We start from the raw sequence: 11,227 nt of genomic DNA, 5'->3' as shown, positions 1-11,227 counted from the left end.
AGCCCTGTCACGAGGCTGCAGGATTTTGCTGTCACTGAACTGAGTCTCATTGGTCAGTCTCATCGGTCCCCAGCTCAGGTGTGTAAGACAATGTGTGTGAGCGCGTGTGCTGGTGTGTGTGTGCAGTGAGATCAAGTGTGTGTGTGTACAAGGAGAGTGAGCGTGTGTGTGTGTGTACAGGAAGAGTGAGCGTGTGTGTGTGTACAGGGAGAGTGAGCATGTGTGTGTGTACAGGGAGTGTGTGTGTACAGGGAGAGTGAGCATGTGTGTGTGTACAGGGAGAGTGAGCGTGTGTGTGTACAGGGAGAGTGTGTGTGTACAGGGAGAATGTGTGTGTACAGGGAGAGTGAGCGTGTGTGTGTGTGTGTACAGGGAGAGTGTGTATGTACAAGGAGAGTGAGCATGTGCGTGTGTGTACAGGGAGAGTGAGCATGTGTGTGTGTGTACAGGGAGAGTGTGTGTGTACAGGGAAAATGTGTGTGTACAGGGAGAGTGAGCATGTGTGTGTGTGTACAGGGAGAGTAAGCATGTGTGTGTGTGTGCACTGGGAGAGTGAGAGTGTGTGTGTGTGCCTGTGTGTGCGCCCGAGTGTGTGTGAGGATCCAGGTGGCCAGCAGCATTGAGCCACCCCACACCACAGCCCCTGTCCCATCTGGGAGGGACACTCCTGTCCTGCAGGGAAGCAGGAGAGGCTGACAGAGGCAATGTGAGCTCCCTGTGGTCACTGGGCCATGGCATTAAAGACACACTCACCCCCAGAACGGAGCCCTGGGGACGGTCCCCAGGGTGCCCAGAGCACGAGGGCCATCGGCTCTGCCCACGTGGGCAGCTCTCACTGTGGGGAGGTGGCTGGTGTCCTGTGGCTGCTGAAACAAATTGCCAAAAATTTGGGGTTTGACCGACGCCATCTATTTTAGAATTCTGGAGGTCAGAGGTTGGACACGGGTCTCATGGGGCTACAATCAAGGTACTGCCAGGGCTGGTTCCCTCTGGAGGCTCCAGGAGAGAACCTGTTTCCTGCCTTTCCCATGCGTGGCTCGGGGTGCCCCCCTCCACCTCCAAGGCAGCCGCACAGCACCCCAACCCCCTGTGCTCACAGCTCCCGCCCCCTACTTACTAGGACCCTGTGAGAACATCGCCCATCTCTGGGTCCTGGATTTAATCCCACCTGCAAAGTCCCTTCTGCCACATAAAGTAACATCTTCACAGGCTCCCAGGATGAGGATAGGGACATCTCTGGGGGCTGCGATTCTGCCCACCATGGGGATGGCCTTGAAGAGGGAGGTGAAATGAAGGCGGAACCCTCTGCCTCCGGGGTGCTTGGAGCCGAGGTGAGGTGGAGATGCCACCGAGGGCCGGGCGAGGGTGGGAGGATGGCACCTTAGCCCTGGGCCACAGGAAGCATCCATGGGAGCCCACGGGCTGTTTGACCTTTCAAGGAGACAGACCAGGCAGGCCTGAGGGGCAGGGCTGGCTCACGGCGAGCACCTGTCAAGTCCAGGCTGTGGATGCCTCTCCTCCCCAAAGAAATCAGGGCTCCCCAGGGCCAGGGCAGGAGGGGACAAGACAAGGACCCCTTGTCCCACCCAAGAGCCATGAAGCTGCAAGGACAACCAGGGCTGGTCATAAAGACAGAGCAGACGCGGAGGCGCCACTGGTCACAGACGGGATGCTGTGGCTGCATTAGGGAAAGTGAGGCCACCAAATGTGTTTAGAGCCACGCAAAATGATGCTTACAACATGTAAGAGGAGGCAGCTCTTCACCCTGCACTCGGTGAATCAAGGAGCGTGGCCAGTGACCCTCCCGCCGTCCCGCAGGAACCAGGCGCAGGGAAGGAGGCACCGACGCGCTTCCTGGAAGATTCTAGCTAACAAGTGAAGAGGGCTCATGGCCCAGCGATCCTGCTCAATCACCCTGTGAATGAACAGCAGCTACAAACGTCCCCGGGAGGCAACCGAAGACACACAGCTGACGGGAGAGCGTGGCCAGCAAGCCCTGCGGGAAATCCAGCGAGCCCACGCATTCACAGAGGCGCGTGGGGGCGCCGCGGAATCCAGGCAGGGTGTCCCCGCGCCGGCAGCCAGGCTGCTTCAGCAGAACCACCGCGAGGGGAGCCGACAGCAGACAAACGGGGCCCATAAGCTAACAGACCTAAGAGGCCTTGGCCAGCGGCCTCGGCAGAGCGCTGGGGAGACTCTGATTCCAGCAAGCCCGGAAAATACGATGAGACCGTCAGGGAGATGTGAGCACCGAGCGAGGAAGACTCAGGAACTGCTGGAATGTCATTTTCAGGTGGATGGTGGTTTTGCGGTTATATATTTAAAACAAAAAAGAGGCCCTACGTGTGAACGGCTCCTGCTGATATTTACAGATAGGTTTTGTTTTGTTTTTGTTTTTGAGGTCTGGGATTTGCTTTTACTCATTTGGAGGGAGAGCGTAGGCGGGTGTGAGGATGGGAAGCCGGGTCGAGCAGGCTTGCATCACGGCAGGAGGAGGCGAATGGAGCCCGGTACAGCACTCTCCATTTATTTATTCCTGTGTGTGTGAAACTCGCTATGATTGGATGTTACGATTTACACATTGATCGTGGGGACTAGGACACACTAGTGCATCCAATGGAATATCAATGAACAGCTGCCACACTCAACGGAGGTCTCATATACGACATTTCTTGAAAGAAGGTAAAACTACAGAAAACAGTGTCCTGCTTGGATAAAACCGCTCCCTTCCCACAGACAGACGCCACCGGGTGCTGAAAGGGGAGCTGGTTCCCCGCACTCCAAGGTGAGCAGCCTGGCTTCTGCAGCGAGGCCCTTCCCTAGGGGCGGGACCCGGGATCTGCACGGCTGTCCCATCCCTCTGCTTGGGAAAGGGCAGGGCCTGGTGGCGCTGCAGGGGGGCTCCGTGACAGGTGGGAGTCGCTGCAGGCAGAAGGCGAGGTCTCCCCTCCCCACCCCAGGAGCTGAGGGGCAGGGCAGGCTTGGAAAGCGGGTGGGCCGGCAGGGGCCAGCAAGTGGAGGCAGCCAGGCTGTCCCGAGGAGACAGGGGGGCGGGCAGGGTGGCCGGGAGCACCAGGTGGTCAGGAGGACAGCGGGGACAGGCCAGCACCCGTGACTGTAGGACAGGCCAGGGCCTGGACAGGGCCAGGGCTGTCGGGGGCCACCAGGCACCAGTGGGAGGTGGATCTAGTGAGTCACGGCCCTGGAGAAGCAAATCACATCCTGACCTGACGTGGGGTGTAGAGGTCACACAGAGAATGCGTCCCCTGGCGCGAGCACCACACCCTGCTATTGACCAAGAGCCTGCACCATGGTGGTCTCTGGAGACCCTCGCCCCAGCCTGGGAGGCAGCCACACAACAAGGCCCCCCGCAGTGTGGGCTGGAAGACACTGACAGCCTGCGGGGGCAGGAGCGAGGGTACCCAGCATGTTGACATTTGCCAGTTTCCTTGATGTAGAGACTGCTGCCAAGGTCACGTTCAGGCTACCATCATGTCACCTGGTGCAAAAATGCCTGAAACCTTAACAGTTGGCTGTCAGGAGCTACATTTAACCATCCGCGCTGTCATGAGCCTGCTGGGAGCCTGCACAAGCTGGCTCTGCACCCTCTGCGGGGCTCACGCAGGTTCAGCTCCTGCAGCCCTTCCGGGGCCACAGCTGTGGATTCACAGGTCCCTCAGCTCCATGGCACTGCAAGGTCTGGGGGAGGGGGAGGCTGGGGGTTTGGGCCGCAGAGTTGCCGACGACAGAATCCACACTTGCTGACTGAAGCACGAAGAGCTTTACTGAGGGCTCACAGAAGGGCCGAGAGACAACAGAAACAGACACCGGCACAGGCTGGGCCAGCAGCATGGCCCGCTCACACCTGCCTCTCCAGGTTACACAGTTCAGGATCCAAGTCCCGTGCAAATGCATCTGACTGGCGAACAGAAATCCCATCAAGAACAGCTGCAGGGAGACTGGGGTCATGGTTTTCAGCTCCTGGCCACTGCGGTCCAGGAAGGCCAGCCAGACCAGGCCTAAGCCAAGCCCCCACATCCCCCATGAGGGGACCTGCCAAGAGCGTCCAGGACTCCGCGCCGCCCTCCGTGCTATGTGCTGTGGGGCCAGCTGCCTCCCAGCCATGGACCACACCTGCTCAGAGTTCCTTAGAAGCCGGGCTCCTTGCCTTGCTGCCTTGGCTCTGGTGACCTCTGCATTTTGCAGACACCCGGGAGGAGCTGCCCAAGATGGCAGCCCCACTCCAGACCCTGTCTGATGGGCCGTGCACATCTGCACATTCCACAGAATGTGACCAGCTGTGGAGCTCAATACAAAATGGCCCTTTGCTGGCCGGGCCCTGCCTTCAGCCTGGACACTCGTCCCCATGTCCTGCCCAGATGATCACTGGGCAGAGCCGGAGATTCCTGGCTGCTTTGGTTATGAAACACATGTCCAGGTTTAGCCCAACCTCATGTGCAGTTTAACACTCTCATCTACCCTCCCTGTAGGCAAGGCTGGGGGCCCCAGGCTCTGTGGCGGGAGGTGGTCCCCAGTTCCCCTCCTGCCGGCAGCCCCTGCAGAGGAGGCCGGGGGTCTCTCAGGGCCAGATTCCACTTCCCCAGGGCCCTTCATGAGAGGAGCCTCCTCACTCACCCACAGCTGCCAGCACAACCCACTCCCCACTGCCTGCCACGCAACCCCCGGCAGGCCCACGCCCCGCACCCATAGCCTCCAGCCAGCTCCTGTGGGGTCTGCGCCGTGAGTGGGCCTGGGAGTCTCCCTGGCCTCAGTGGCCTTCCTGCCCCAGGGGGCCCCACCCCACCAGGGATGGCCCTGTGGATCAGGATGGCTCTGCTGGTGGCTACACCAGCTCTGGGCCCATCCCCCACTGCTGGACCCCACCCCGCACAAGGAAGCCTCTGGGCAGGCATCTGGGGCTCCAAAGCCCAACAGGAAACCAGCAGGGGGAGGGCCCAGCCTGGGCTCCTCTCCTAGGGTTAGGAGTTAGCTTTAGAGTTGGAGTTAGGGCTGGGTTGGGTTAGGTTAGGGGTTAGTATCAGGGTTAGGGTGAGGATTGGGTCAGGGGTTAGCATCAGGGTTAGGGTGAGGGTTGGGTTAGGGGTTAGCATCAGGGTTAGGGTGAGGGTTGGGTTAGGGGTTAGCATCAGGGTTAGGGTGAGGGTTGGGTTAGGGGTTAGCATCAGGGTTAGGGTGAGGGTTGGGTTAGGGGTTAGCATCAGGGTTAGGGTGAGGGTTGGGTTAGGGGTTAGCATCAGGGTTAGGATTGGGTCGGGTCAGGGGTTAGCATTAGGGTTAGGGCGAGGATTGGGTTAGGGTGAGGGATGGTTTAGGGGTTAGCATTAGAGTTAGGGTTGGGTTGGGGTTCAGGCTCTGCCTCCCATGAGCCTGAGGTAGGTTCCCGGGGTGAAAGTGGTGAATGGGCGGCATGGGGAAGCTAAGCCCTGCCCATCCAGTCTGGCTGGAAGATTCTGGCTCCCCGGTCGCCCAGGAGTCACAGAATACCCCCAATTTCCTATCCCCTCCCCCTGCCTTGTCTCGCAAGGCCGAGACCTCCACCATGTCCACACTGTGAACTGAGACATTCCCTTTGTCCCCGCCTCACCGCTATCAACACTGGTGGCCTGGCTGGTGTGGGGCTGAGCCCACGGCCTCTGCAGATGTGGGAAACTCTTGCAATCAGTGCAGCATGGAGACAGAGGGGCTGATTTGGCCTGGGCATCCCAACGGGCAGCAGGTCCCAGGGTGCACATGCTCACATCTGGGCTGCAAAGAACTGAGTCACAGGGAGAGGCAGGGCGCTCTGGGGCAGGCAGCGATGTCATCTCAGGGGTGCTCCGCCGCCCCTCCTTCCGCAAGTGTCCATCATGGGCTCCAGGCCCCGCCAGTAAAGAGGTCACAAGATGGGAGAGGAGGGGACGGCAGAGAAAGGAAGTGGAGGGGAGGGCAAGGGAGGGGAGGACATTAGAGGGCAGGAAGGGGAGGGCTGTACCCCGGGAGCGCTGAGGACTTGCAAGCACCCAGGGTGGGAGCTCCAGTGAGCATGAAGGAGCGTTGGGGTCCCACAGTGTTGGGGTCTCTATGGTCTTCCTTAGAGGGGAGGTGCTTTCACCTATGTTGGTGGGGCAGGGGGCACAGTAAGGCCAGGACGGTGGGCAGCTCATGGACCTGACTGAGCTCACAGTGCAAGGGACAGGGCCTCCAGTGTCCTCCTGGTCCTCTCCCCATCTCCTCCTCCCAGCAGGAGGTGGACAGGGGCCCAGCAGACCTTCACCAAGGAGAAGGCCAGACCCTGGGCTGGGGCAGCCCAGCAAATTGGGACAGGGAGGGACGGGCCTGCCCCTGCCCTGTGCACCTCCTGAAGGGCCACGTCTGGGTGATGTCCAGTGTCTGGGCTGATTCTAGGGTAAGGACAAATGAAGAGTCCCCTGGCAGCAGGGAAAGGGCACCCCAAAATGCGAGATGGGACTGGCCGGCACCCACAGGACACAGGGCTGAGGAGAGGCCCTGCCTTCACCACCCAGGCCTCAGTTCACACTCTCCTTGGGACCTGGGGTCATGCGTGCTGGGCAAACCCACCACAGGCACCCTGGCATGAAGAAGGGGTGGCAGGAGGATGCCAATCACCATGTGACCCTAGGCCTGCTGGCCAGGCCAGCAACAGTTCACCTGCCCTACCTGCATCTATCAGACAGCCAGGGATGGCACCAGTCATTCACCCACACATCCTTATCCTATGCTTTCAGCCACGTGTCCTCTGGAAGGAAATCCCCACGGGCCCAGGGCACTCTGCTGGGTCAGCGCCCACTTCCTCCAAACAGTGGAGCTGGACACCCCGCCACACGCTGGCCCTGCCTGGACGAGGACCACGCGGCCCCACAGAGCACGGGTGCACCCTCAGGGGCTGGCACTCGGTTCTAGCTCTCACTGGAAGGGTGAGTGGCGCTGCCAGTTTCCGTGGAGGTCTCTGTCCTCCGAGCATGGCGACACTCAGGCAGCGTGGCGTGAGGGAAGCAGGCGGAGCCTGGGGCTGCCTCCACTCACACACTGGGCCTGGCCCCTCACCCACCCCGCGTCTGCACTGTGGGCAGAGCAAAGCCTACCAAGCACCTCACAACACAGACACCCCCGTGACTCACACTGCACACACTGGGTACATCAGAACCAGTGCACACACCCTGGACAGGCTCTCACCTTCCAAGTCACCTGATAATTTCCAAAGAGAAACCACCCTCAACTTCCAGTCATTTTTAAGCATCTGTTTGGCGAAGCATCTCTACATACCTACACTTCAGTCCACACACAATGTACACTGATCACTCATTTACACCCACCCCAAAAATACTCAAAGTACTTTAAAATATAAACACTCATAAAAAGGACAATAAAAAATAAAATTAGGAATTACTATCATATAGGTGGAGGTAACATCTAACCTGAATGTGAAGTAAGGTTAGTAAATTGAGCACTAAATGATCTCTGAGATTCCTGGCAGCAAAGGTGAAAAGAGAGAGTTCCTGTTGCTGGAGAAAATGAAGCACCCCATTGATTGGCCTTGAAACATCAATCCCCAGTACTCCAGGCCTTGGAAAAAGAGCTGTTTTATATCTTAGTGAGTAGAAAAAGCAAGGCACAGGGCTGGGCGCGGTGGCTCACGCCTGTAATCCCAGCACTTTGGGAGGTTGAGGCGGGCGGATCACTTGAGGCCAACAGTTCGAGACCAGCCTGGCCAACATGGTGAAACCCGGTCTCTACTGAAAATACAAAAATTAGCCAGGCGTGGTGGCTCATGCCTGTAATTCCAGCTACTAGGGAGGCTGAGGCAGCAGAAGTGATTGAGCCTGGGAGGCAAAGGTTGCAGTGAGCTGAGATCGCCCTGGGGCAGGGCCTCCCGCACCAGGCACACCCAGAGGGGCAGGAAGCAGGCGGGCCCCCAGGTATGTGGCTGCTGTCTTCCCCTGGGCAAGCTACCCTGGACTTTTCCCAGGTCTCTCTCCATATTGTTCACCCCATTACTGAACTGAAATTTTGGCACTACGGTTACTCAAAACAAACATTTGAGAATAAAAAAGGGTAGGACAGTTTGTTTGAGCTACACATCCCACTTAGCTCTCTAGAAAAACCTGGTCTCTGTTACTTTGCTCTGGAAACAGGGCTCACGTTCCAATGTACTTCGAACACTGGAACAAGGCTCATGTTTACCTACAATGCACTTTGTAAGTAAACAAGGGCAAGTCAGCTCCTCAGCACAGGACTTATCAGCGCCTTCAGCGGGTGAACCTGCACCCAAGCTCCCTCTGGTGAACCCTCTCGCTTGCAGAGCACCCCCTTAGTCCTCTGAGTGCATATCCACAGCCTGCGGGGCCCCATGTGGGAGAGGCTGGCATGGTGGAAGGAGGCAGAATGTCACGATGGACAGCCCGGGTTGAAGTTCCACTGGGATAATTTCCTGATGGTATCGTCACGGGCAGTCATTCTGTTCCTCTAAGCTTCAGGTTCCTCATCCGTCACACGGATGTGTGGCAAAACCACCCAGCCTGGAGGTGCTGCTGTGCCTGAGTGCAACAGTGGGGAGCACACATGGCTGTGACACCTGCCTCAGGGAAGAGCAAAAGCAGCATCAGTCACTACCTACTACAAAAGTGACAGCAGCCACTGGCGGGGGTCTGCCGGAACAGGTGCTAGGGCCCCGGGCCGATGGGGTCCTTGGAGGCGGGGGCGCTGGGCAGAGACTTCAGGTACTCCAGGTGCCTCCGGGCATCCTCCTGGTTGTGGCGCACATAGTACACGACGTAGGCGATCACCATGGCGAACCAGCCGAACATGGTGACCAGCATGGCCACATCTGTGGTCCTGTGGGGGACGCTGCAGAGGCTGGCACCCGCATCCAGAGCCTGAACCAGAGGCTTCCCCACAAACTCCTCCTGCACTGAGGTGTGGCAGGCGATCTCGTCCACAGAGTCGGGGTCCAGCTTCAGCTCCCACAGGGCCTCCTGCAGGGCGCACTCGCAGTGCAGGGGGTTGTGGGACAGGCGTATCTTGGCGCTGAGTTTGCCCAGGGCGTCCTTGGGGATCCTCTGGATGCGGTTGTAAGACAGGTCCAGCAGCCGCAGGCCCCCGGCCAGGCCCGCGAAGGTGGCGGGGCCAATGGCCTCGATGGCGTTGTGAGACAGATCCAGCTCCCTGAGCCGGTGCAGGTGCTGGAAGGCCCCGTCCGGGAGGTGGGAGATCTTGTTGGCATCGAGCTTCAGGAGTACGGTGTTGGCCGGGATGTCCTTGGGGACCTCCTGAAGGCCCCGCAAGCTGCAGAAGACAGTCACAGCCCCTGCGTGGTCAGGGCACCGGCAGGGCTGCGGGCAGGCGGCGCCCAGGTGCAGGCAGAAGAGGAGGAAGAGACAAGACTCCCGGGTGGAGACCAGCAGGAGCGAGGGGCGAGGTGGGCGCACGGTGCCCATCCTGACCTGACCTGGGGACGGGGACACGCGAGCCTCTGCTCGGGCCTGGGGATGGAGCTGGTTTCCGCAGGCAAGGCCTTATCCAACCAGACATGAAACCGCCATCCTGCCCCGCTGGGAGAAGCAGTGCACGCCACTCTGGCAGCTCTGAAAGGGAAGACGCAGGAGGGAGCGGAGAGGGAGGGAGGGTGGTCAGCGCTGCCGGCTGCGGTCACCTGGGAAACGCGTCCACTGGTGGGGAGGGTGTTGAGGGCCCACTGAAGGGTCCGGGGTGGGGAGCACGCCTCCTTAAACAGCTCTGCCTGTAACTTACTTCTGGAGACTCCCAATGCGCCCGGGAGGAGCGTCCCACAAGTGCAGGGAGCTGGCACTGCCAGGGGGCTCCGCGTGGCCCAGTGGGTGGTCACTGCGGCCACCCCTGGCCACCTACAGCACCGCTGGGGACCAAAGGCCGGGCGGCGGGGTGGCGGCGGCTTGGAGCACCCAGCCCCTCCTCAGGGTGGACGCCAGGAGGACGGTGACGGCTGCAGCTTCTCCCGAACCTGGAGCGCGGGTCAAGCTGGGCACGTGGCCGGGCACCAGCGGGCGCTCGCGCGCCAGGGGCTACTCCAGCAGCCAACGCCTGGCTGACTCCGACAACCCCTAAAAACTGTCATAACCCAGCAAGCCCTTCCCTGCCAGCCCTAAAGGAGCCGCGGCTCGCACCGGGCACAGAACCGCGCCTTTTCTTTCAACTGCCTGAAGAAGGAAACCGAGAAAACAGAGAAGCCAAGCCCTGTGCGCGCGGCCCGCGCTGGGCGTGGACGGCGGGGCCGCGCGCGGAGCCGGCCGGGAGAGGCTCGGACCCCCAGGACCTCCAGCCTTTAGACCCTCCGGCCCTAGGACCCCCGGAACCTGGGACCCCCGAGACCCCAGCACTCGCGGCGGGGGGATGGTCATGGGGTGGGTGGGAATCCACGCTCCCAGGGCTGGGCGGGGGCTTTACCTGCGCGGCGGCGGCCGGAGGCTGCTCTGCGCGCCGCTCCCGGGCCTCTCGGAGCCCGCCAGACCCGGCTCCACGCCTGGCACGGCGGCCACCCCGCTGCCCCTGCGCCCGCGCCCGCGACCACTAGCTGGGGAGGCCGCGACTCCGGCCTGCGCGGGCGAGGGGCGGGGTGGGGCGGGGCCTGGAGGGGGCGGGGCAAAAGGCGGAGACAGGCTGTGTCGATTCCCCGCGGGGGCGGGGAAGGGGCGGGGCATGTAAGGAGACCGGAACGGGATTTGTGGTTAGGCGGGGGCGGGGCTTGAGGGCGGGTTCTGCGGCAGGGCGGGGCCTGGAAGAGATGGGGGAGGGGCATGGGAGGGGCCGGTGGTGCGGCTTTAGATGGAGCTGGTACTAAGACCCAGGTCGCAGGGGCTGTGGGCGGGTTGTGGGAGTGATTGTGGCATGCTGGGGGCGTGGTTGTGGGGCTGAGGACGAGGTGGTGGGGGCTGAGGGCGTGGTTATGGGTGGAGGCGGGGTCTGCGCGCCGGGAGGGGCTGTGGGTCCAGCCCCTGCCCCTCACTCTGGGCAAATCCCCTCTTCCCTCTGGCATCAGGACTTCTGGGGCTTGAAGACCCTGGGTCTGCGGGAAGCCCCTGCTGAGCGTCCCTCGCCTACCCCGTGGCCAGTGGGTGAGTAGGGCTAGATCTCCGCCCATCTAGGTCCCCTCCTGCTCCAGCTCCAGCGTCTGACATCCCAAGGAAGGAACGCAGGGTGGGGGCATTTGAGCCGGACCTGAGCCATCCTCATG

At 60.8% G+C, this 11,227-nt stretch overlaps 1 protein-coding gene across 1 annotated transcript; it reads right to left on the bottom strand.

Moving 5' to 3' along the window:
- Positions 1-3,762: 3,762 nt before the first annotated feature.
- Positions 3,763-10,602, bottom strand: LRRC3 (leucine rich repeat containing 3). The gene is made up of 2 exons (XM_531581.8): positions 10,441-10,602; positions 3,763-9,602 (listed from the first exon to the last, which is right to left on the bottom strand). Exon 2 carries the CDS (start codon positions 9,453-9,455, stop codon positions 8,682-8,684), a length of 774 nt encoding a protein of 257 aa, XP_531581.2. The 5' UTR covers positions 9,456-9,602; positions 10,441-10,602; the 3' UTR covers positions 3,763-8,681.
- Positions 10,603-11,227: the final 625 nt, after the last annotated feature.

The sequence above is a fragment of the Pan troglodytes genome, chromosome 22 (assembly GCF_028858775.2).
Source record: "Pan troglodytes isolate AG18354 chromosome 22, NHGRI_mPanTro3-v2.0_pri, whole genome shotgun sequence".
Taxonomy (NCBI): Eukaryota; Metazoa; Chordata; class Mammalia; order Primates; family Hominidae; genus Pan; species Pan troglodytes.
This window is presented reverse-complemented; position numbering and strand designations above follow the sequence as displayed.